The following is a 25015-nucleotide window of genomic DNA, read 5'->3' as shown; positions in this document are numbered from 1 at the left end:
AACTCACATAAAGTGTGGTATTCCAAGAAAACAACTTTGGGTATTTTTTTTCGTGAGTAAATTAATGGTAACAGCTCTACCTGTAAGAGTGTATACAGATGGATCTAATCCTAAACAAATATTATGTTGCAAATTCTCTTCAGGGAAAACTGATCAGGAAATCAAGCTCCAACCCTGAGAACATCTGTCATCTGTTGAAGAAGCTAGCTGTGTAACACAGTGCTTGCAAGGGGAAATAAAAAAGTACGCGAATGTCATAATTTGTCATAAGCGTTTAGCATCTTGTTGCTGATGCCGACAACCATCTTACCTTCGCAGTAACTGCTCATCTATGGGATCAGAGAAGATCACTAGCCAAGGAAGAAGACTGGGAGACAACTGTGGGTCTGCAGTGGGATTCGGGACTAGCAAAGAGGGGAATTAATGAAACTCTGCATCCAGGATTATCATCCTTCTCAACAACACACCCCTATGGTAGGGTTGTGAAGGTTCCTGTAGGAACCAATTCTAACGAACTTTAAAAATAGGGATGGGGCAATTTCACATCAAAAGTTACAACATGCCATCTAACAAGAGATGTGTGAACTTGCTTAAGCAATGAATCATATGTGGCACACCAGCTGCAACTGGGGAGCCACTAGTTAAGTGACAACTACCAGTTAGCAACAATCCAGTTTTTCTCCCAAAACCCACGTGGGAGAGATGCATGGGCTCTTTGGAATCACAACGCTTACTTTAATGTGGCAGTGATACCTCTAACCCCCCAGGAATACTTCTGCTTTGGACTTAACGATTTCTTTAGGCAGAAGCAGAGCTAACAACTTCCAGGTAGCCTCTCCCACCAACTAGTCCCCAGCCACCAATATGGGATTCTTCCAAATGCTAAGCAGTATTCTCATTAATCCTGCTGCAGCTGAAACAATGGCATCCAGGTTCAGAGCCATTAGACACAGCACTGACCCACACCACCACAAAAGCCAATCTAGAACCCGCCAGTTCCAGATCTGGAATCAGCCAGTTCTGAGCCAGCCCCCACAAAGGTGAATATTTCCTTCAACACACACAAACATTAGTAAAAGTCCACATGATCCTTGGGGAGAAGCTAGAAATATTAACAGTAGATGCTATGGGTGATGAGTGGGGTCTTTAGGCGAGACCAAGCTCCCCTTCATACAGACAATACTAAGGATGGAACCCAGGGCCTTGAGGATTAAATTGTATCTAATCCTTTTACACAGATTGCTAACTACTTCCACTTCAGTTTACAGTTTGCCCTTTTCATGACCTACACCTTGTTAAATAGTCTCTTTTCTTTTCCTTTCTTTTTAATTTTCAAGACAGGGCTTCTCTGTGTAGCTGAACTTGCTCTGTAGACGAGGCTAGCCTTGAACACAGAGATCTACCTGCCTGGCTTCAGACTCTTAAGTGATTACCACAGAAAGTACAAATTCATGTTCTAAATCTAGATTTAATACCAATTTAGCATTAATAACATACAAAAATTCAGGTCCTAGCAGCTGTCCCTACTTATTGTCAATTACATTTTTATAAAATGCACCGCACGCCATAAATTGTCTTCATCTTTTCCCATGACAATGCCACATATTTTGATTATAGTAGCTTTGTAATGTAACAACTGGCGAAGGCAGAACCTCCTGAGCCACATGTGGTATAGCACACACGTGGGAAGTAGGGTCCTGAAAGATCAGGCCCAAATGCAGAGCTACATGGTAACTTCCAGGCCAGCCTGTCTCAAACACACACAACCTCACATTATCTTCTCAAAACTGTCTCATGTCTGTCCTAATTCTATAGTATCAAATTAATATCAAATATGCATACTAACCTTCCCTGCTCAAGCATCTTGTGTTACAGTTGGGTATGCTTAGCTCTGTGGTGACTCCCACTTGCAGTCATTCAATAATCTACTAAATTCTAAAACTTAGATTTAAAGATGTGTATGCCCACCACATGTGAGTGTCCATGAAGGCCAAAGGACAGCATCAGATCCCAAGACCTAGTCACAAGTAGCTGAGAGTCACAGTGTAGGAACTGAACTCTGATCCTCTGAGAAGGCAGCAAGTGATCTAAGCTGCTGAGCCATCTCTCAGTCCCCAAGCTCGGGTTTTCTGATTTAGTAGTTCTGCTGCAGCTTAGCCGTAACAGGTACTACATTCTAACCTACAGAACTCTGCCACGTCCCTCAGTCTGCTGCCAACCTCACCCAGCCCCTTACTAATTTGGTTCCGTTTTTCCACTTCTGCAGAATCTAGAGTGGACCCTGAACATTTTCTCTCATGCTAATTCATCTAGTTAGTATGTTTAAGCATGCTCCTAAGAGCCCTCTCTGGCCCTTACCAGACATTTTGATTAGGTTTCATTAATTTCACCATGCATGCTTCATTGAAGCATATAACATCATTCATCAATGTTTAGCATGTTGCCGCTACCATATCTTTCATAACAGTGCGCAATTGCCCCTGCTACTGCATATCTAGTATCTAACAGAAGGCACACACAGCCTTGTTAAATAAAATTGTAATAGTTATAAAGGTTTGAAAGACAGCTTTATTTAAAGAACAGACCATCTCTCCTAATCAACCAACAGCTCACATTCAAAGAGAAACTAAAATATCCAGAGTGGTTTAAAATCAGTAAATAACAGCAATCAGAGATATTTTGGGTAATGGAGGAAAAATTCCTGACTTGAATGAAAATGGGTTCATTACTGAAAATGTTTCAATAATACAATGCTTATAGCCAAGAATACAGATCTTCCGAGGCCTTGCAGTTTTCACGGGGTGAAGTACGGTTTATCGGCTCTGCTCTGTTCTCAAGTGCTACACGGTTAGAGTGGGCTGGTGGGGTCACTTGTGTTTATTATTAGAGTCCAATGAAACTACCATGTATTAATAAAAATACTTCAGTGATAAGACACTTCGATCCTCCTGAAGATCTTTCTGATCTCTGCCTACCTCGTCCCCACGCACCTCACAGGGCACCCACCCTACCTCCACACTAGGATGACTATGAACACAAGAAAAACAACACACAAACCATACTGGAAATATTTGGTTCTTTTTAATGAGCTATTGATGGTTATAATAAAATAATTTCGAGTGATACCTAATTTAAGCATGTAATAGTCCATGGAGGATAATCTACAGCACGATGACAAGCCTAACTGCCAAATAACACCGCTTTGTCTTTTCAGTAAAGGAGATGAAGTCATGATCAAAGTTACAGCTGACAATTAGGGTTCATGTGGGTACTTAGGAGTCGGTCATTTTGTAGATATACTGGCAGGCACAATGTTGAAAGTCAACCCACTGTTCTTAGAAATAACAGAATACTTAAAAAATAAAAAGATATACATTTGATTGAGCTCATACCTGAAAACAAACAAAATTATTCACCAAATATCACAACAGATTTTTTAATAATTATTTTTTAACATTAAGATTGTTATTGTAGGGAAACATCTCTTTGAACACTGAATTAAATGTTCATTGTATTAAATAACTGTAGAGAGAACTAAGTTCTGTGCTCTATACAAATGAAAGGCTCTATGAACATACTCCCCCCTCCCAAACCAAAGCTCAATTTTGCAATGGCCTCAGCAGAAAATAAGCAGTTCACAATTTAAACAGAATTCATAGCATTACAAAAATTGACAGAACCCCTATCTTTTCATTTTTCTTTCTAACAGCAAAGATTACAATGACAGAATTGAATGATCAGAATGTAAAAATACTTGTGCAAAACTGCATTAATTGTTCTCACTATCTAGTCAGGATAAAAACTCAAACACAATGACAATAATGAAGAAAAACTACACTGGAAGTTTTAGATTTCAAACAACAGGGATTATACAATTACTAAACATGGAAAGGAACTCTGTGTGGCACCATGAGCAGCAGGAGCAACAGATGCGGCGGCCATGCCAGCTGAGAAGCTGGATGGGAGGGCACCAGTCTATCCATGACAGCCATCGTCAGAGACTGCAAACCAATGCCAGCCTCAAACTCATTTCAATGTCTTTATTCTTGAATTTGCAGATCAAAGAGAAATGTTTAAGTATCTTTCCCCTCCCTCGCAAGGAGTGTCTCGTGCACTGCTGGCAGTCCTTAGAAGAGCTGAATCATGGACTCTCTGGATTTACCTACACCAATCCACTTAACTGGAAAACAAAACAAGAGAAGAGCGTCAATCAAGTCCCCTGTGACGTTTAACCTTGGGATGGAGAGAGAGGAAAGTCCGCTAGGCAAGAGCTGAACTCCTAGCTGTGCTTCATTTTAAGAGTAATGCTGTATTTAAAAAGTAGAGGCTCAAAAAGTAAAGTATCAGGTTTTGACTCAATGTCATTAAACAGTACTATGAGGGATTGACTTGAATTTTTTTAAAGTTACTATTATTTCTTAAAGGCAGAAATAATAAATGCCGAATATCTTTGATCTCAAAAACAAAGAACTATGGATATACTTATGTTAGATAACTTAGTATATAACAAACCTTTTAAGGTATCCATTAATGTAGATTCTGAGAATCAAAAGAAAAGGGTTTCTGGGGGTACTCTGTCAAGATGAGAATTATTCCATGGGGGGGGGGGCTGGAGAGATGGCTCAGTGGCTTAAAGTACATGCTGCTCTTGCAGAGGACCCTATTTCAATTCTGAGCACAACACGGTGACTTAAAACCATTCATAGCTCTAGTTAGAGAGGATCCATGGTGCTCTCTTCTGGTACTGTGGGCACTGTACCCATGTGGAACACATACATTATGTACAGGCACATAAAATAGTAAGCCTTATATAGAGCTCTTCCATGTAATAATTTTAGCATATTATAAACATAAAACATGATTTGCTGAAGAAAGTCGTTTAAAATGGAAAAACTACATACTGTGCTAGAGTACTTTTGTGTTCATTCTAAAAAGACAGGAATGTACAGGAAACACTGTCATCTTTAGGCAGAGTAATTTGAAGATGTGATGTGACTTTTTTTAAGCCATTAGAAAATTAGTTTGAGGGCTGGAGAGATGGCTCAGAGGTTAAGAACACTGACTGCTCTTCCAGAGGTCCTGAGTTCAATTCCCAGCAACCACATGGTGGCTCACAACCATCTATAATGAGATCTGGAGTCCTCTTCTGGCATGCAAGCATATAGGGAAGGAATGTTGTATACATAAATAAATAAATCTTTAAAAAAAAAGAAAGAAAGAAAAAGAAAATTAAGTTGAGAATATTTCTGCTTCAGGATTTTTCTCTAAGATTTCTTGTTATGTATTGTTTTTTAAAAAATGATGAACTAGTTTCACATTTAGTCTCTGTTTTATGATTTGCAATGTACCACGTAGTTTTTTAAAAGGTGTGCTCAATTTTGTATATTTTTATTTCTGGACCACAAAGGAATTATTTACTATTGCCATTCAAAGATACTTTAAGTGTGTCTATTATGTAATAAAAAGAGTGAATAGAAAAGTTCGTATTCTAAGTCAGAAAGAGAAAAAATCCTCTCCTTTTCTTCTAGAAAGAATGCACACTAGAAGGGATCCAGCACAGACTAGCCTGCCTATTATTCTGTTCTAACTATGAAGTTTTTACCATTTCTTCACACTCAGTGACCATAACAATAAAATAACAAAGATATAAAGAATTTTTTTTATAAAGTTCCTAATAGAAAAGATAGGCAAAAATCCACTGTAAGTTTTACAATTCTGAACTGCAGTCTTAGGACAGCCTACTACACAAGTCCAGGGGAATGACTGGTCATCTCTGCCTCACAGTTCTAATTATTCATACAATTACTGGGTTCCCCAAGATACTGGAAGGAGAATCCTTTATGAGAATCCTTTATGCTATTTTATAGGGTTCATTAAGACTCAGCTATTTATAATCCAAAAACTGTAGACTAAAAGGCATTCACAAATATGCTTGCTAAGTTTGACATCAAGCTGTGAGGGACCCAAACAATCTGGAAACAAGAACCATGTCTGAAACGAATCAGGAATAAAAATGAAACACAGCAGAGTCTGTGTACATAATATGTTGCATGTGGAAAATACTCCCATCAATATAAACAAAAGGATGAAAGGAAAAAGCAATCACGTAACAGAATGGGCTACATAACTTCATTATGTCCACGCCTGGCCATTTGTTTTGTTTTACATGTGTTACATCCATTTCTCATTTTTTTGTTTGTGTTCCGTTATATTTTGACAAGGTTTTATTATATAGCCCTGACTAACCTAGCATGAGCAAGGACTACATGAGTAAACCAATTCACTCTGGCATTACTTTAAATTTCTTGCTAATGAGCTGGCTAGTTCTATGTCACCTTGACACACAAGCTAGAAAGGAGGGAGATCCTCAATTGAAAAAATGCCTATATAAGATTGGGCTCAGGAAAACCTACAGGGCATTTCCTTAATCGGTGATTAATGGGGGAGGGCCTGGTCCATTTTGGGTGGTGCCAAACCTGGGCAGGTGAATAGCTGAGCAAGCCTGTAGGCAATAGTCCTCCGCAGCCTCTGCATCAGCTCCTGCCCTGCTTGGTTTCTTCAGGGACAGACAGTGTATGAAAGAGTAGGCCAAATAAACTCTCTATCCCCAAGTTGCTTTGGTCATGGTGTTTCACTACAGCAACAGTGATGAGATACAGCAATAGATATATGTCCTATTTATACTCTATCATTTCCTAATGTCCATCCAAGATTTCCACTCTGACAAGCAGTTTAAACCAAATGATAAAAACAACCACCAGCACAACAAAAAAACATTTTTTGATGAGGGTGAAAGCTATAAGAGTAAATAAACCAAAAATCAATCAAACAAACAAAAACCCCACAAGCTAACAGAAAATTAAAGGCAGCTGCTCATAGTGTTTACCTGGTATTTGAAGCTCATCTTCAATAAACCGAACATAATTTTGTGCATTGACAGGGAGCTCCTTAAATGTTCTTGCATTAGATATGTCTGTGTTCCATCCTGGGAAAGTCTTATACTGAACTTCCACTTTATTTAAGACTTCTTGGTTTGCTGAAAGTTAAGAAGTATATGTGTTTATGGAACACATTGCCTGTTGCCAAATGACTTGTTTTTCAGACATGTTTCTCTTCAGTCCAGGCTGGCTTGGCAATCCTCCCTTCAGCCTATCCAAGTTAAGGAAGTATAAGCATGAACCACTATGCCCACTTCAAATGACTCTGACAAAAGAAGGTTCAAGGACACTTATCAGGCCGGGCGGTGGTGGCGCACGCCTTTAATCCCAGCATTTGGGAGGCAGAGGCAGGCGGATCTCTGAGTTCGAGGCCAGCCTGGTCTACAAGAGCTAACTCCAGGACAGGCTCTAGAAACTACAGGGAAACCCTGTCTCAAAAAACCAAAAAAAAAAAAAAAAAAAAAAAAAAAGGACACTTATCAAAATCCTCAAAACCACATGTGTCCGAATTTAGAATTTTCAGACCATTAGCAAGGTGAACATCAGCACACATATCCTTTAGGGTAGTATTTTATAAAGCAACATTTCTTCAGCAACATGATTATACACTTAAGTGGAGAAAGATTACACAGTTAAAACTTGTTACAGTGGTTGGTAAATGAGCTGTGCCAAACTTTCTTCTGTTTCTGGAGCATTTTGAATTTCTATACTATTAACCATGTGTGTGTACAACATCAACTTTACAGAAGGCTGGTACATCTTCAATCCTCTGAGAAATCTATCGCGGGATAGACAATTTCTTTATTATTCCATCTAATGACTTTCTCTATATCGCCCTGCTGGAATCTGCAGACATGGTGGATAGTGTGGTACACTATTCAGGTCTCCCTCTTCAGAGCAGAGAGTCTCAAGAATGACTGAGACCATGTAGCAGCTAGAGAGGTTTGCGGAAACACATAGGACTTTCCACAAGAATATTAACAAAGCATAAAACCAATGATACAAGTTCAAAATAACCATTCACCAATTCAGTGGTCCCTAAAGTAAGAATCCATAGTACTCAGAGGAAGGCAACAGAATCTGAGTACAATAGACTCTCTGTAATGTCTAATACTCAAAGGAAGCCATGAGGCACAGACAGTGGTCAGCTGTACTACATGTACTGCTGCTGCGACTACAATGATGTTTCTGAGAGCATTCTATAACACTTCTTGGATGAAAATTTCCACCTTGGAATATTTCTGGAGAAATCTGGCTCAAGCCCAGATACAAGTCCAACCAAAAAGCATACATCTGACAAGTTTATCTATTTGAGTTATTAGTATTTTTAATAAAAATGAATCACTATGCAATTATGATGGCTCTTGCCAAGTCACTGTATTTGATTGCACTATTCTTCTTTGATACTTGAGCTAATTAAAACTCTTAAAAACAGTTTTGAGGTCGCATTAACAACCAGGACATAACATATACTTGAGTAATCAGTTTCTAAGTAACCATATCCTAAAATGTTAACAGATGTCTGTTTTTCTATAAGAGAAACTGGAAAAGTGACAGAAAATTATTCTCCAAGAATGTCTAGTCTCAGGGACATAAAACTTTCCAGCCTGCCAAGTTTCATTAAGGTTGTCAATATTCCTTCAATTGGCACTTCCTTGGTGTTTAAGAAAAACTAATCTGAAAAATCAGCAATTTCCATTTCTAAATCTAGAAGCATTTACTGAATTCCTGAGTAAGGAAACCTAGTGATTAAGGCAGGCTTCAGAGACTATGCTGGCTCAAGTAGGTATCTCCTTCACCTGGAGGGCTTAAAGGATGAAGTAAGTTCATATACTGAGAAAGAATACAAGATCCAAGGGTCTTTTTTTAAACCCTTTTATTCCCAAAGAAGAGAGAACTCCTCGATAAAAATCATTCAGATGATTTTTTAAAAAAATTTTCTCCCTTACCCACTTTAATGCTGCTATAGGGAGGGGTCCTGCTATATTGCCCAAACCAACTTTAAACTTCTGGGCTCAAAAGTGGGCCTTTTGCCTTAGGCTCCTAAAATTAAAAACTAATTTTAAGTTTTAAAAATTAAACCCTGAAGCAGCATGGTCCAAACAGCTTTCTTATTTTGAGTTAAAGTATAAAGTACATGTTTGTGACCCAACTCTGAAATTAATACAAGTTTTGAACAAAATGTTATTAAGTGAATACATCTGCATTATTAGTAAGGTAAAAATAAAAAAAAAAAGCCTGTGAAAGATATATAATCTTATAACAAGTAACAATTACATATCATATATAATGTATAGTTAGATGACAATATTAACAATCTTATAAACGTTAGACACAGCCTAAAAAAAAACCAAAAGTACCTGGGAAATGAGGTATGATTTCCCCATCTAATTTGTAAGCAACGCCAACTTTGATTTCTGTAAACATATCCAAAATATCCAACTTGGTAAGGGCTAACCTAATTTTGAAAAAACAAAAACAAAAACCAGACACTGTTGAAACAGCAAACTTGTGACCTCCAGTCTGACTAGTACAGGAAAAAGGAAAAACTCATGCAAAGCCCAAAGCTCCAAAGCAATTCTGAAAACTTGTTAGGATTGTACTTGAAAGCGTGCCACGCCTAAAACACCACATTGAGGACACTCCACTGACATACAGTCTTCATAATAGACCAGGGTTACTTCTAGTAATTACAACGGATTGTCACTGGTGACTTCACACTTGCTCAGCTTTCTTAGGAGGGATGGCTTGTGGGAAGACTGCCTGGAGTTAAGGATGCATTCTGTGCCCAAGGGACACAGCAGAGCGCACTGTTCCACATAGTAAGAGACAGTAAGCACATTTCCACACATGCTATCACCCCAGTCCTTCACTCTGCTTAACATCACCTCCACCCTGCTGGTCACAAACTGGCAGAGTGAGGAAACATCAAGGACTGCTTCGTCATACCGTTTCCCGAAAACTGACTGGAAAATAGGAAGTTTAGGGAAAATCTGTGGAAATTAGATAAAATACTAGGTTTGGGATTTTGATTCACAATCTTGGGGGTTGTTTGTTCGTTTTTTAAAAACAAAAACCCAAAAATTAAAAAAAAAAAAAAAAACTCCTCCTTTTGCTTGTTAGATGCTCAGCCTATTAATGTAGACACAAACACATTTACTTAAATATAAAATGCTAGTAACTTTATTGAATATTTTCAGTGAGCAGGACAGTATGCCTACATATCTCTTTGTTCAAATGTTCATGACTGGAGTAATATCATCACCTCAATTTTAAAGGTGATGAGACAGAAACTCAGAAAGGGAGCACGTCCAGTCATATCAACGTAGTGCACATATCTGCACATCTGATTCCAGGTGGTCAGGTACTAAGTGTGCACATTCCATCCCCACTCAGCATCGTCTTTCTGTGTGCAGGGTTCATCCTGCTCATCTAAGCCTACCCATTTTCCCGCTCTCTGTACACGCACACAAGTCAGACTACCACAGTTCTTCCTAGGGCCTTGGGCGTCTCTTCCTGTGCACTTCCTCCTACATCTCATCCCACTGCTAAAACTAGGATTTTATTATGGAAGTGAAGGAGTGAAGCTTTTCCGTTAGGGGATTCACAAAATCAAATTTGTGGTCATCAACTGTTTACCATTTCCTGAAATAAATCTTGAACACTCACGCAGTAAATCCATTGATCATATGCGCGTATTTGAGTAAAACAAGGTCCAACCAGCCGCATCTTCTTTTCCTGCCCGTAGTTACTCCAAATTCTCTACCCCTTGTTTGTAATAATTCTCCAACTTCCTGGATAACACAATTTATGAGTTAGAATATCAGAACTGTACATTCAGGGAATTATACTAGAGATTATATAATAAACAATATCTCTTTTGATAAAAATATTTCATGAAATAAGCTGGAGACAGGAATCCATGGAGATGACATTACTTGGAATATATTCAGTTTTGATTTCATTTTTACATTTTAAGGTAATATTTTTTCTGTTATATACCGGTAAAATATTGACTGACAGATAACAAAGCAATTTAGATTCTAATAAAAACAAGTTGTTATGGTCTTAGATGTGTCTCACAAAAGGGCTCATGTGTTGAAGGCTTGGTTCTCAGCAGTAAGCAATACGGAGAGGTGACTGGATCACAGGGACATTAATGTTATCAAAGGATTAATCCACTGATGAGTGTTGCGAGATATTTGATCACGCTATGTGTGAAAATGTATCTGTTTTACTTCACCTGCCTAATGAACTGGTTTAATAAAGAGCTGAACAGCAAATAGCTAGCAGGAGACTTTAAGTGGGACTTCTGGGCAGAGAGAGGAAAGCAATTTAGGCAGGCAGAGAAGCCAGTACAGAATGAAGGAGAGGAAAAGAGCCACATGGCAGAACACAGATTAATAAAAACAGGTTAAGTTATAATCACTAGTAGGACAAGCCTAAGCTAAAACCAGGCTTCCATAATTAACAAGTCTCCACGTCATTATTTGGGGGTAGGCTTGCTACATATGAGTTCATAGCTGGACTATTAGAAGGCAGGGCCTTGTTAGAGAACAGAGGGTCCTGAGGCTTCCCAAATGCCATGAGGTGAGGTGACCAGTTTTCCTACACCTACCCTTCTGCCACAATGTGTCTTATTACTGCCCAGAAACATGAAACAGAAGCCATGAACAACAATAAAAAATACATCTTTTCTCCTTTTAAATTCCTCCTGTAATTTTCACAACAAAGGGAAAGTTCATAAACAAGTAAGTCATTAATATTTATTTAAACAGACAAACCTAGTCAATCATTCCAAGAATTAAGGTTATATAGCTTTACTGAAAATGAGAAGGCAAACATATCAAATGACCCTTGCAAATGAAGAGAGAGGCAGAAGTCTCTTAAGGTGGATACAATTTTTCTTTCCATACTTTAAAAACTGGATTACTAGGAAAGGGGCTTACATTGTCTTGTTCTGTGGGAAAGGCACCAATACCAACTCTAGTGGTATAAGCTTTTACAACTCCATAAACTTCTCCAACGTTTTGAGGGGGCATACCCAAACCTGTACAGACACCTCCAACAGTACAGTTTGAAGAGGTTACAAAAGGGTAAGTTCCTAGAAAATAGAAAAAAAAGAAACAAAACACTAAGATGAACACATGTACACATATACTCTAAAACAGAATTACATTAAAATCACGCATATGAATTTATTCCAGGTATCTGAAGACTTGACCATAACTGTATTGCCCTCTCTCAAGGGCTTGATGTTTTAGGTTTAATTCTCTTTGTCTGTAATGAGTTTAAAATGCAGATGGTCAGAGCTTTAATTGTAGCATGTGAGCTGCAAAGAACCCCAGAGTGTGTCTATTTGCTAACTTGGCTCTACATAGTATGTACTCACTGCTGTGGAAGAATTTTATGCAGACACCTACCTACATAGTTTGATTGATTCCTATTAATTCCAAATCACTCCCTGGTGGACACACTTAGGGTGCAGAAGGACCCTGGGGCAACAGTAATTTTGTGGTGTTCAACATTTCCTCAGCCTTTGAACTCTATTCAGCAGTCCTCAAATTACAGCAACAATTATGCAGATGCATTTTTCTCCCCTTTATACTTAACTACTCACTCTGCTAATTATACACTCTTTCCAGATTGATTATTATGGGATAAAGGGGTAAATACATATATTAGGGAAAATACATTCTCTTTAATTAATTAGTTAGTATCCAACGTTTATGAAATGTCAAGAGGCCCAAGGGGTGGCTCAGCAGTTAAGAGCACTTGCTGCTCTTCTAGAGGACCCAGGTTTGATTCCCAGCACCCACTTGATGGCTCACAGCCATCTTTAACTCTGTTTCCAGGGGATTCAATGACTTCTGGCCTCCAAGGGCACTGCATCCATGTGGTATACAGACACTCATGCAAGTAAAACACACAAATACATAAAAGTTAAAAAAGTTCACCCAGAACTGTTAATCGTGTAAGAAAGTATATTTAGATATAACCACCAAGATTAATCAGACAGTCATCTGAGTAAGGTTAGCTTAACCATGAGGATGGAAGAAATGCTGAGCCTACCAAAAAGTCTTATGAACAGAGTGAGTTAACATACATAGGTTTGCTTAGATCTTAAAAAATATATAATACTAATTTCCATTTTTTAAATTAGATTTAAAAAGGGAAAGATTCTCTACAAATTGATTTTTATCATTTTACAATTCCAGAGAAATAGGAGTTGAATAAATCATGAACCAACTAATGAAATTCACAATCTGCAGAACTCCAAGCCCACAGAATCCAAATGATTCCATTTTTCTAATGAAGTGTAAAATTTGTACTGTGCTTGCCACAATATTATTCCTTTTAAAACCTTGCTATAAGATGACAAGTTCTCTCATTCTTGAATATAATCGCTAAATGCACTATTTATAACCTCCTTAATGCTAACATTAATATTTATATCTAAGTAATTTAGACTCAGTCAAACTCCCTATGAATCATATCTCACTTACCAAAATCAATATCTAACAATGCTGCGTTTGCACCTTCTACCAAGATTTTCTTGGGTGGTCCATGGAGGGCCTCATATAGGAAATAAACTCCATCTCTCACCATCGGTTTAATCCTTTCCATATAACCCTACACAAAGACAAAAACCAGTTTCCATGTGCACTAATACATTATAACACCAGTCAAAGTGGAAACTACCTGGCCTTCGACAGTGGAAACTGACAAACCCGAGCAGAAGGCGCTGGTGATGGGGCTCATCCTAGTGCAACACTTGGATTAGCTCTGGTCTCTCAGAAAAGAATGGTTAGCAGTACAAAGGCTAGGGATGTGGCAAGTGGCAGAGTACTTACCTAGCATGTGTGAGGTCCTGAACAACACACACACATAAGCACTATGACATCTAAAGGTTCTATATCAACTTCAATGGGAACAGAGCAAAGTACTCACTTCATAAGCTGGCTTTCAGAGAGAATAAGAACTGTCTGTTTATATTAGATGGCACTTTGACATTTTTATTTGAACAGGTATTTGAAAAGCTGCATTTATAATTTATATAACCAACAATTTTCAAGTTCAAATCAGAGTGACACCAAAATGTGGAAAGGACACAAACGACACTGGCAAGCATGCAGATGTTAGCGAGGGAGTGCTGTCCTCCTTATAATATGTCATTGGCTGATAGCATCAAATACTAACATGAGGAGCTAGTAATGTTTAACTTCAGAAGTCAAGTAAAAATAAACAAGAATTCCCCTGAGGGCTGTAGTACAGCTGCGATAACACCTGATTTCAACTATGGACACCCGGAATGGTAATTCTAGAAGCTATTTACCAGGAACCCATAGGAATATACTGTATCCACTAATGAATGTCTGTCTAGTTTCTCCCTGGTGCTTGTCTTTAATCTCTTACATATTCATATTTCAGTCCTTTCTGTGTGGCTAAAATGACTCTATAAAGTCCTGCTGGCTTAACACATGTCACTTGTAAAAATCTTATGTTTGTTGCTGTTTCTTTTTCATTATAGTTTTTTTGTTTGTTTGGTTGGTTTGGTTTGGTTTGGTTTTTCAAGACAGGGTTTCTCTGTAGCTTTGGATCCTGTCCTGGAACTAGCACTTGTAGACCAGGCTGGCCTCGAACTCACAGAGATCCACCTGCTTCTGCTTCCCAAGTGCTGGGATTAAAGGCGTGCGCCACCACCGCCCGGCTATTGTATTTATTTTTTTGAGAAGACTTTTTTTTCCTGGTAAAGATTGTCCTCCCTAGGCATGAATAAATGAGGAACTTGTGTACACCACCCAGCTTGCTGTTTCTTTTTCTTATTTCTTTTTCCTCCTCAGGAATGACCTTATGTAGCCCTGGCTCGGCTCCAACTCAGTATGTTCCTGAAGATGAACTTGAACTTCTGACCTTCCTGCTTCTGCGTCTCAAGTGATAGGATTACAGGCAAAGGCCACCACACTCAATTTCTGAGAATTATAAACAGACCTAAGGTCTACACTATTCCAGAATGACATATGATATGTAGATTTTTACTCGGTTCTGGTAACAGTATTAATACTTTTACCAGGCATATAGAAAACAATGCAAAATTTACCAATGTTTGAAAAACCTTCTGCTAACTCAGGCACCACTGGATCTAACAGTTACCACTGGTGGGCTTCTTAGGTGGCCAGTAAAATCACGTCTCAGAAATAAATGATGAAGAAACTGACTGTTCACCAGCCTTAAACACGCTGACTTTACACTGCCTCTTTCTTTACAGATCGACACTTCAGCAGTCATGTATAGTTTCTTCATAATCCAAATCTAAACTTCCTTCTGTTCCAAATTCTCCAATAGCTTTTCATTGTCTTCTGAATAAAAGCTAAGTTTCCTGCAGGCACACCTGTGACCTATGATCTGGCCTTTTTCAATACCGTTTCCTTTTCCCATCCAGTATTACATTTAGACCAAACTGTGTGACATTATACAAACATGCTATGTCCAAGAATAACTTGCAAATTCTTTCACAAGTTAATACACAAAGCTGGAGTGCACGAAAAACATAAATGTCAGTTTGGTAAATCAGTATTTAAGAGCACATCACTGAGCTAAGAAAGCATTACCTTAAGTTTCTGTAATTCACCTTCAATGTCTATTTCCAAAGTAGGGTATATAGATTTGTACTGGTTAGCTAGAACTTTGAACCTGAAAAAGAAACATATCATGGCATTAACTATCTTGACGTATACTTCAAATAATATCATGTTCAAGTCAAGTGATTTCTATGCTTTTTAAATGGTCTCAAAAGCAAATTAGTTCTGAAACTAAAGACACTTTTTGAGAAAATTTAAAAAGGAGATAAGCATACAAATAAATTATATTTATTCATAATAAGTTTTTACATTGAAGACAAAATATAATTAAAGTGATATGTATGGTTGGAGAAAGGATAGAATAACTAAAATATGAAAATAGAAAAGATGAAACACATTCTACCGTGTAAAAAAATGAAAGGGGATGGTCTATATGATACTCAGACACTAGCAACTGATCTCTGGACTTTTCAGTATAGTTGCCTGCCAATGCAAACAAACAACTACATTTCCATGGAAACTGTACCATAGAGACTACGTCACTGTAGCATCTCTAGTTTTGAAGATGTGCACAATAATTTACCAAGACCTGGGAAGATATAATGGGGTCCCTGAATCCTAGGACATGGTGAGTAGTGCATCAGTACTACCACACTGGGGATACTTCCTTTCAAAGAAAACCAAGTCACCTGTCAGTCCTTAAAAACAACATGGCTCTGTCTTTCATGAAGTTAATCTGAATACTGATGCTTCAATTTTGTACTCCATTTTAAAATGTTTGTTTTTTTTTTTTTTTTTTTAATTTTGAAAAAACAAGTCTGCCACAATCAGAGAGTCCAGTTTGATCACATGCTCATTCAGACCCAGTCCAGCTGGATTTGGTGAGTTCCCATTAGAACAGGCACACTGCCTCAGTTGGTGGATAAACACACTAAGACTTGTTTTTACGACATGTTCAGGCTTTTTGGGACCCTAGTCTATATGAATGCACAGCTCCCTAGGCCTGGATGTAGGGGGGAGGGGCCTTGGACTTCCCACAGGGCAGGGTTCCCTGCCCTCTCTCAAGCAGTGTGGGAGAAGGAGTAGGGGGTGTGGGGGAGCGGGAGGGGATTGGGAGGAGGGAAGGAAGTGTAAATAATTGAATGGAAAAAAAATAATAAAAAGATCAAAAAAGTAATTAATTAATTTTTAAAAAAAGAAATAAAAAACAAGCCTGTTACCTCTCAGAGAAGCCATCAAAGTCAGAAACAAGATCACACATCCGAAGTCCACTCCGAGCAGCTTTGGAGGAATACACTGGGCCGATGCCCTTTTTTGTGGTACCCAAACTTAAAAACAAACCAAAACAAGCTTCAAATTACAAAAGGAAGATGTAAGTCTTCAGCCAGATCTTTCCAAAGAAGAGTTACATACAACTGTTTATTATTTATGCAATTTCCTGCAAGTTTATTTGCATAATCTAACTGGTTTTCTCTAAAACCTCAGTAAAATATTCTTACCTATTCTGAATTTTGTTTATTTCTGGCTCACATTTATTTATATATAAGGAAGTGCTCAAACTACACCAAAATTAAACAGATATATTTATGTATATATCATACTTTTTTCCTGCTTGTTCTTGTCTCTGCTGTTCCTGGATACCATCAGCTGCTTGGTGAAAATCAAATACTGAAAAGAAATCAAACAAATCACAGTTGTTATTGAAACAAGGATAATATACAGACTAAAAATAGTCTACTTCAAATTACTAAAACCAGAAATCTTTCCAACCTTGTTTATGACAAATTATACTGTTATATTCCTAAAGTCCTATGGCAGCTTACACTTGTCATTTCAGCACTAAACAGGTTGTGGCAGGAGAACAACAAGTTTGAGGACAGCCTAGATCACAGAGTATTTCAAAAAGCAAAAAAAGAAGAAAAAGCAGGGAAGGCTAAATTTAGAATATTCTTACCTGATGACCATCCTAGAACTCACTGTTAATAACCAAACTGACCTCAAACTCAAGATCTCTGCCTCCTCAGTGCTGGAATTAAAGGCATGCAACACCAACACCCAGCCAAAGATAATCCTTTTTTTCTTCTACATCTTCAAGTCTAGTCTCTAGGAGGAGTCTAGAGATCACTGACACCTCCTCTTTCTTCCTCTACTCCAAACTTCCATCACCTTTCACTAAAGCCACACTCTGACCTGTGCACCTTTCCACTCTTGAACATGGAATTCAAATTATTTAATGCATCCAAAAACTTCTTGCCAAGACACAAATAACTCATCGCATCCTTGTCTATGAACACAACTCTTAAGGAAAAACTCTGATATGACAAACACTCTTCTGCTCATACCAGCACCCTTGCAGTCCTTGACCACAACTATAAACTCCCTGTGCAATGTGCCTCTATGCACCTGTGTACACATTCACACTTGACAATACCCTGAGCAGTAGGACAACAACAGTTTGCTAGTTAATTTCTGTACCAGCAAGTGCTCAAATAATTACTGACTCACTACATAAACAGCTCACAGGCAGGCAGGCCTAAGGTTTTATTCTATGAACTTCTAACTAAAGTTTATTTACTTGTTTTTTTCTTAAACAGAGCATAATTTTATAGTTAACAGACCATAAAACCAGATTTAGATATACAATTCGGCGATTTTATAATAGTATGCCAGGATTTCTTTTTATCAATTATGTTATTATTTCCAAATAAATTATTTAACAAAACGACTGATTTCTCAGAATTAGGGAAGCATTTTATTGTTTTTTTTTTCCCAAGACAGTTTCTCTGTGTAACCCTGGCTGTCCTCAAACTCAAAGACTCACCTGTTCTTGCCTAACAAGTACTAGGGTTAACGATGTGCACCACCACGAGCATTAGAAGATACACATTAGTTATATAGAAACTATAAAATTTTGATAAAACCTGGACTGAAATTGCATTCTCACAATCCTTAGCCTCTAGAGCTATGCAGAAGGTATTGCTCCCTAATCTCCTGCTTTTGAGACACTGCAGAAACTACAAGGGCAGCTCCACCCAGAGCTCTGCTTAGCCAGGTTAACTAACACCTCTGTCACCTGTGCTGACAATTTTGTGATCTAATAAATAAAGCTTGCCTGAAGATCAAAATGTAGAGTTAGCCACTAGCTAGCCACAGAGGCCAGGCAGTGGTAGCACACACCTTTAATACCAGCACTCAGGAGGCAGAGGCAGGTAAAATTGAGTTTGAGGCCAGCCTGGTGTTCAGAGCAAGTTCCAGGGTGGCGAGAGCTACACAGAGAAACCCTGTTTTCAAAAAACCAAAAATAAAACAAAAACAAAACAAAACGAAAAAAACCTCTGTCTCTTAGTCATTTTATTTTCTTTGTGCTTTGCCTGCATGTGTGCTTAGTTCCCAGAGTTAAGAAGAGGGGATCGGATCCCCTGGAAGTGGAGTTCCGGGTGGTGTGAACCACCATGTGGGGTTCAGGATCAAACCCAGGATCTCAGCAAAGTAATGAATACTCCTAACCTCCTGAGCTGTCTCTTCAGCCCTGCTTAAGTATTTATAAAACTGCATAGCATCTTTATCATTTTAAAATTTCTTTAAAAATATTGACATTGTATTAAGTTCATACCACAATGTTGACATGAAATATGATAACAGCAGAAAAGACTGGACAAGCAAATGGACGCATGCTAGTGTCAGAGCCTCTGGGAGTGGATCCCAGAGCAGCCTGTCAAGACAGAAGGCTGAGAGGATCACACACTTGAGGCCAGATTGGAATACAGAGAGTTCCTGTCCAGCCTGGCAACTCAGCAAGACTGTGAGTCAAAGCCAAAAAGAAAGAAGGGTCTTTCTGACACTTTGCACCATCTACCCCAGCACCCCTCCTTTTCGCCCTGGCAGTCTAAAGCACTGAAGTAATTCCCCCAATATGCAACCTGCATTCTCAGACAAAGTGATGAACAAAGCATTTGTATAGAGAATCCTACTTTGAGTTTTTGAAAATATCCAAGTATTCTAAATGCTGTATATAGTCATACCAATAGCTTTTGAAGAATCAAGTATAGAATAAGGATAAGCAGGCCACTAAAAACAAATCATATAGGATACTAGTGATATAAAAATGCTCAACAATAGCACAAAATTGCTCTTTACAGATTTATAGATTAAGAACCTTATGGGAACAATGTAATGGAAAAGAGGACATTCATTTAAAAAAAACTGTATGCTAATTCAGTATAGTTTTTTTCAAAAAAGTTTTTTTTTGAGACAAGGTTTCTTTGTAGTTTTGGAGCCTATCCTGGAACTAACTCTTATAGACTAGGCTGGCCTTGAACTCAGAGATCCACCTGCCTCTGCCTCCAAGTGCTGGGATTAAAAGCGTGTGCCATCACACACACACACAAGATCTTATGCATTTTACTTCAACTACAATCCATAAATGAACATAAGAGTCAATTCATGATGGAGGATTCTCATTGACTAATAAAGAAACTGCCTGGCCCATTTGATTGGCCGACCCTTAGGAGGGTGGAGTAGACAGAACAGAAAGAAGGAAGTGAGGTAGATGGCTCAGTCAGACCACCGTGCCTCTCCTCAGTGAGACAGATGCGATGAAGCCAGCCGCCAGGTCAGACATGCTGAATCTTTCCCGGTAAGACACCACTTGTGGTGTTACACAGATTATTAGATATGGGTTAGTCAAGATGTGAGTAAGAGGCTGGAATTAATGGGCCAGGCAGTGTTTAAAAGAATACAATTTGCTGGGCGGTGGTGGCGCACGCCTTTAATCCCAGCACTCGGGAGGCAGAGGCAGGCGGATCTCTGTGAGTTCGAGGCCAGCCTGGTCTACAAGAGCTAGTTCAAGGACAGGCTCTAAAGCTGCAGAGAAACCCTGTCTCGAAAAACAAAACAAAAAAAAAATACAATTTGTGTGTTGTTATTTCGGGGCATAAGCTAGCTGTGCGTGAGCCAGGCGGCCAGGAGAGGGGTGGCGGGATGCTGCCCGCAGCTCCTCACTAAAAATTCATTTCTAAATGCCTTCACACTTGATACACTGATTAAAAGGCAGTTATAAATAAATACAATACGGCCTCCATACCAATATGAGCTCTGTCCGATATGATAAGCCTTTTTTCCCAGCCATCTAGACCTAGGAGAGAAAAGATACACTTTATCAAACATTTTTGGTTTTTTTAAGACTTAATTTCTTTATGAACAGAATGTTTTATAAGAGTGTTTTTACTGAAGCATTCATGTTTGTATCTTTACTTCTGTACGGGAAGATGCATGGAGCTTATCAAGGCTGTCACTGGCTTTCTTAATATCCAAGCTCATTCATGCTCTAATCTCCAAGTATTTTGTTCTAAACAGTTCCTGTTTCAAGGCAGTCACACTCACATGAATACTCCTAAGAAACCCCAAAAGCAAAGAGCTGGACATAGGTGTGGAGATTGGGTACATACCATTTGGAAATTTAAAAGAAGGAAATTGGTTTTAATAATGGCACCCTTCCCAAGAGAGAGTTACAAAGAAATGTGACTAGACAAAACAATGATTTCTCCAGAGTATTGGAGATTACTAGACGTAGGATACGGAATGATAATGAAATAGATGCAGCACCCCATGTAACTATAAGCTGTTTGCATTCATACCTGGGTTCCATCATTCAATAAACAAGGGGAAATGAGAGAGGAACAGACAAAACAAATTCAAACAGGTAGTTTCCTTTATATTACCAAATTAATAAATTATACATGTTCTCAGGATAAACTGCTCTCAAAACTAATATCTGGATATAAAAGTCAGGTTTAGGAGCTAGGAAAGTTGCCCATGATATAGCACTTGCCTATCATGTACAGGCACCTAGCTTCAATCCCCAATACAAAAAAGTTAAGTTTCAAACAAAAAATAAAAATAAAAATAAAAATAAATTAAAGCCAGTGAGAACAGAAGCAGGCAGATCTTGAGTTAGAGGCCAGCCTGCTCTACAGAGTGAGTTCCAGGACAGACAAGGCTATGCAAAGAAACCCTGCCTCAAAAAACTAAGAATAAATAAAATAAAATAAGAATCTGTTGTTACCTTTGACAATATCCACAATTTGAATCTTTATAGATTAAGGGGTGGCCTCTCCAGCAGGTGCTATACTCAAGGACAAACCAAAACTAGTAAGCTCCCCCGCAGCTGTTTTTGACGTGTAAAAATGTATTCTAAGTTGGTTTAGGGGACAGTCTAAGGAAAACATTACAAAGAAACAAAAAAAAAAGTGGATTCAGCAAGTAAGGTGTAGACTCATTCTCTCTCAGTGTGATGAGTCACACAGAGAAGGGTGCACGGCAAGACTAGTCAATGAGAACACAGTTAATGAAAATAACACATTACAGTTAAACTCGTTCATTCATACCTCTTCCCTTTTGAACATTTTTTTCCGCTTCTTCAAACAATCCAGGAAGATGAATTACCACACCATTTCCTAAAAGAAACAAACAATCCTCCACCTTAAACACCTGTAATTATAATATAGACATACATATAAATGTTAAGATGTAGACATGTAGAATGATCATCTATTTTGAACAGAAGAACAAGTTACATTTATTAACAAGTCACTTCATTTTATTAAGGAATTACTAGAGAAATCATTCAAAGTTTGTAACATATCAATGATAAGGGATATAAAATACTAAAATTACATTGAAAACAACTTGGAATATCTTTGAAACAAGTGAATCCTGTTCCAAAAGAAGCTAACAGTGTAGCTGGGCCATGGTCTAGACCAATGTCTTTCAGAAGCACACAATGCTGTGGTCACAAAAATCAGTTTAGTGTGCTATGAGCATTTTTAAACAATGAAATACAAATCATCAGATTATTATTTGTAAGAATTTAGAATGAACTATTTCTTAGTTCTTTGGAGAACTGACCTAATGATCAGAGCTTCTTTATGGAATAAAGACTACAACATGCACAGATCCTTGCAAAGTGACACCCTGGGACCCAAAGAGGAACAAGCAGCCTGGTGGCTCTGTCCTATAAGGTATCTTGGCCAACATTAGTGACGTGGCAAGGACCCTTTGGTTGGTAAAAGTGAAGTCAGTTTTGATATTGAAAATATACCATTATTGTTCCAAAGAGGTTCAGTTTAAACACTCACCAATGAAGGCAGTCACATTTGGGTTAATTATTCCGCTAGGTAAAAGATGAAAGTCATATTCCACAGAATCTACAACAACTGTGTGGCCAGCATTATTTCCTCCCTGAAACAAAATAAAGGAAGAAATTGGGCTGATAATAAGTATGGCAAATAGCTTAACTAACTAATTCCTACTTAGATGGCAATATAACCCAAGGAAATCCAAATGTCTGCCATATATATAATTTACTAAAAAAATATCATTTGGTTCTTTCCATGCTATAGTACACTTGAGGGATTACTCTGAAAGGAACAAGAAATTGATGAATCCAGGTTTCTGGGGATACAGGAAGTCACATAACTTTTTAAGAGAGGAAGGGTAAAAGCTCAATCCACTTAGTTTGTAGGTATCTCTGGCCCTATATAGGGCATGGATCATTGCATACCCACTGTGCTAAGTTTCAAGCTTATATATTTTGGCTATATTCACTTACTTCCTTTACCTCCTCTTCCCCACCCAGTTCCTTTTTCCAAATCATCAATTTTCATGTTTCTAGGCTATTATATATGCAAATAATGCCATTTCATCCTTCTTTATGGATGAATAAAATATCTGTTGACAGATAACTACATTTGTTTATTTAATAATGTTAAAGACCATTCCACAACCTTGCAAATAAAACCATTTCATTCTTTTATATTCTTTTTAGCTATACATACAATAATTAAACTGGTCCCACAATGAAAGTGATTTGTTTCCAGTTTTCTGTCATTATGAACAATACTGCCATAAACTTCCTGGTATATATTATTACACTCATAACAATTTATCACCATTCTGGTAGAATCCTAAAACATACATTACATTCCAAAAGCATGTTACTTATTGTAAGTTAGTCTTTTTGAACTAACACAACTTTTATCTGGATTTTCATCTCTTTAGCCCACAGGCCAATCATTCTTTCTAAAAATCATAAGTTTTGTGCTTCAGAAAACATCTCAAAATATCAAGAAAAACAGATCTCTTAAAATATGAAGCACATTAACATTTCCTAGTTTCCCCCCAAATTCTAATTTGTCATTACTAAAATTGTTTAATTCTAAATTGTTATTATTAAATTTAATAAATATTTACTAAATGTTCAATGTATTGGTAACTTTGAGACAAATAATCAGTTCCTTATTGTAGGTTGAACATTCTTTGCTAATTCACAAAGCCCCCAAGCCTGAAATGCTGTATCACATGATCCAGTAGTGGAAAATTCCACACCACGAAGCTTCTATCCCATGCACAAATTAAAAGCCTGAAATCTGAAACACTTCTGGGTCAGAAACATTGTAGATGCAGAATACTCATTTTTAAAAATCCAGCCATTAAGTATGAAGTAAATTAGGTTCTCGATACCTCTTAAACAAATCACTTAGATTAAAAGGAAATAGGATTCCTCCTACGCAGAATTCTTCCATTTTTTAGTTAGTGTCCTTCCAATAACTAAATGCCACTCATCTGAATTCTTCTCTTTGAATGCTTTGTCACCTAAGAAAATGCATTTGCAACTGGGCGGTGGTGGCACACACCTTTAATCCCAGCACTTGGGAGGCAGAAGCAGGCAGATTGGTCTACAAGAGCTAGCTCCAGGACAGGCTCCAAAACTACAGAGAAACCCTGTCTCGAAAGAAAAAAAAAAAAAGAAAAAAGAAAAAAATGCATTTGCTGAGTTGTGAAAACTTCATCAGTGGTTTAAATTTGTTTACACTGTTTACAGAAAATTACCAGACATCAAAGACTCACTGCACTTATGAATAAAGAGTCTTATTTTCAATTTCTGTGTAATTTTGCAAAGCTGTACAATGTGTGGGTGAGCCTTTTCCAGTTCAAGAGAATAAATGTTTATAAATGTCAAAAAAAAGTCCATCCTGTGTTGTGGTGCACTCCTATAATCCTAAACCAAGGCAGGAAGAGCCAGAAATTAAGTTATCCTCAGCTACAATAGTGAGTCTGAGGTCAGCCTGAGCTACACAAAACCCTGTCTGAAAAGTGGCCATGATTTGTTTAAAGAATTGCCTTACTATAATTACTACATAAAAATGTTCGTGTTGTGTAACAAAAGCCTACTTTCTTAGCTAATGTTTCACCATGTCAGGTAGTAATGACAACATTAATCACAGTTACGGATGAAAACTGTCATATACATTTTTAAAGGCAGATGGTTATGAATAATAATTAAGGGAGATAAATTAGTTTATTCCTTAAGTTTGTCCAAGTTAATATGCAGTTTGGGCCGGAAAGTTCAATAATAAAAGACCAGAAGTCACATGCTGCAAAGCTTACTCACTGAAATACCAGCCACCATTTTTAAATCGTCAGTTCAATTTAAAT

The 25015-nt window shown here is 37.9% G+C and overlaps 1 protein-coding gene across 1 annotated transcript in view; it reads right to left on the bottom strand.

The window, feature by feature from the left end:
• Positions 1-3059: 3059 nt before the first annotated feature.
• Positions 3060-25015, bottom strand: part of Adss2 (adenylosuccinate synthase 2) — a 30222-nt gene continuing 8266 nt past the window's right edge. Inside the window, exons 2-13 of the mRNA XM_038349370.1 lie at positions 22657-22759; positions 21907-21975; positions 20604-20654; positions 17122-17188; positions 16741-16848; positions 15551-15632; positions 13445-13571; positions 11888-12042; positions 10608-10732; positions 9299-9396; positions 6887-7036; positions 3060-4180 (exon numbers count right to left, since the gene is read on the bottom strand). Coding sequence (XP_038205298.1) covers positions 4128-4180; positions 6887-7036; positions 9299-9396; positions 10608-10732; positions 11888-12042; positions 13445-13571; positions 15551-15632; positions 16741-16848; positions 17122-17188; positions 20604-20654; positions 21907-21975; positions 22657-22759 — 1188 coding nt within the window. The 3' untranslated portion in view covers positions 3060-4127. The remainder of the gene's footprint in view (positions 4181-6886; positions 7037-9298; positions 9397-10607; positions 10733-11887; positions 12043-13444; positions 13572-15550; positions 15633-16740; positions 16849-17121; positions 17189-20603; positions 20655-21906; positions 21976-22656; positions 22760-25015) is intronic.

The sequence above is a fragment of the Arvicola amphibius genome, chromosome 12, assembly GCF_903992535.2.
Source record: "Arvicola amphibius chromosome 12, mArvAmp1.2, whole genome shotgun sequence".
NCBI lineage: Eukaryota > Metazoa > Chordata > Mammalia > Rodentia > Cricetidae > Arvicola > Arvicola amphibius.
This window is presented reverse-complemented; position numbering and strand designations above follow the sequence as displayed.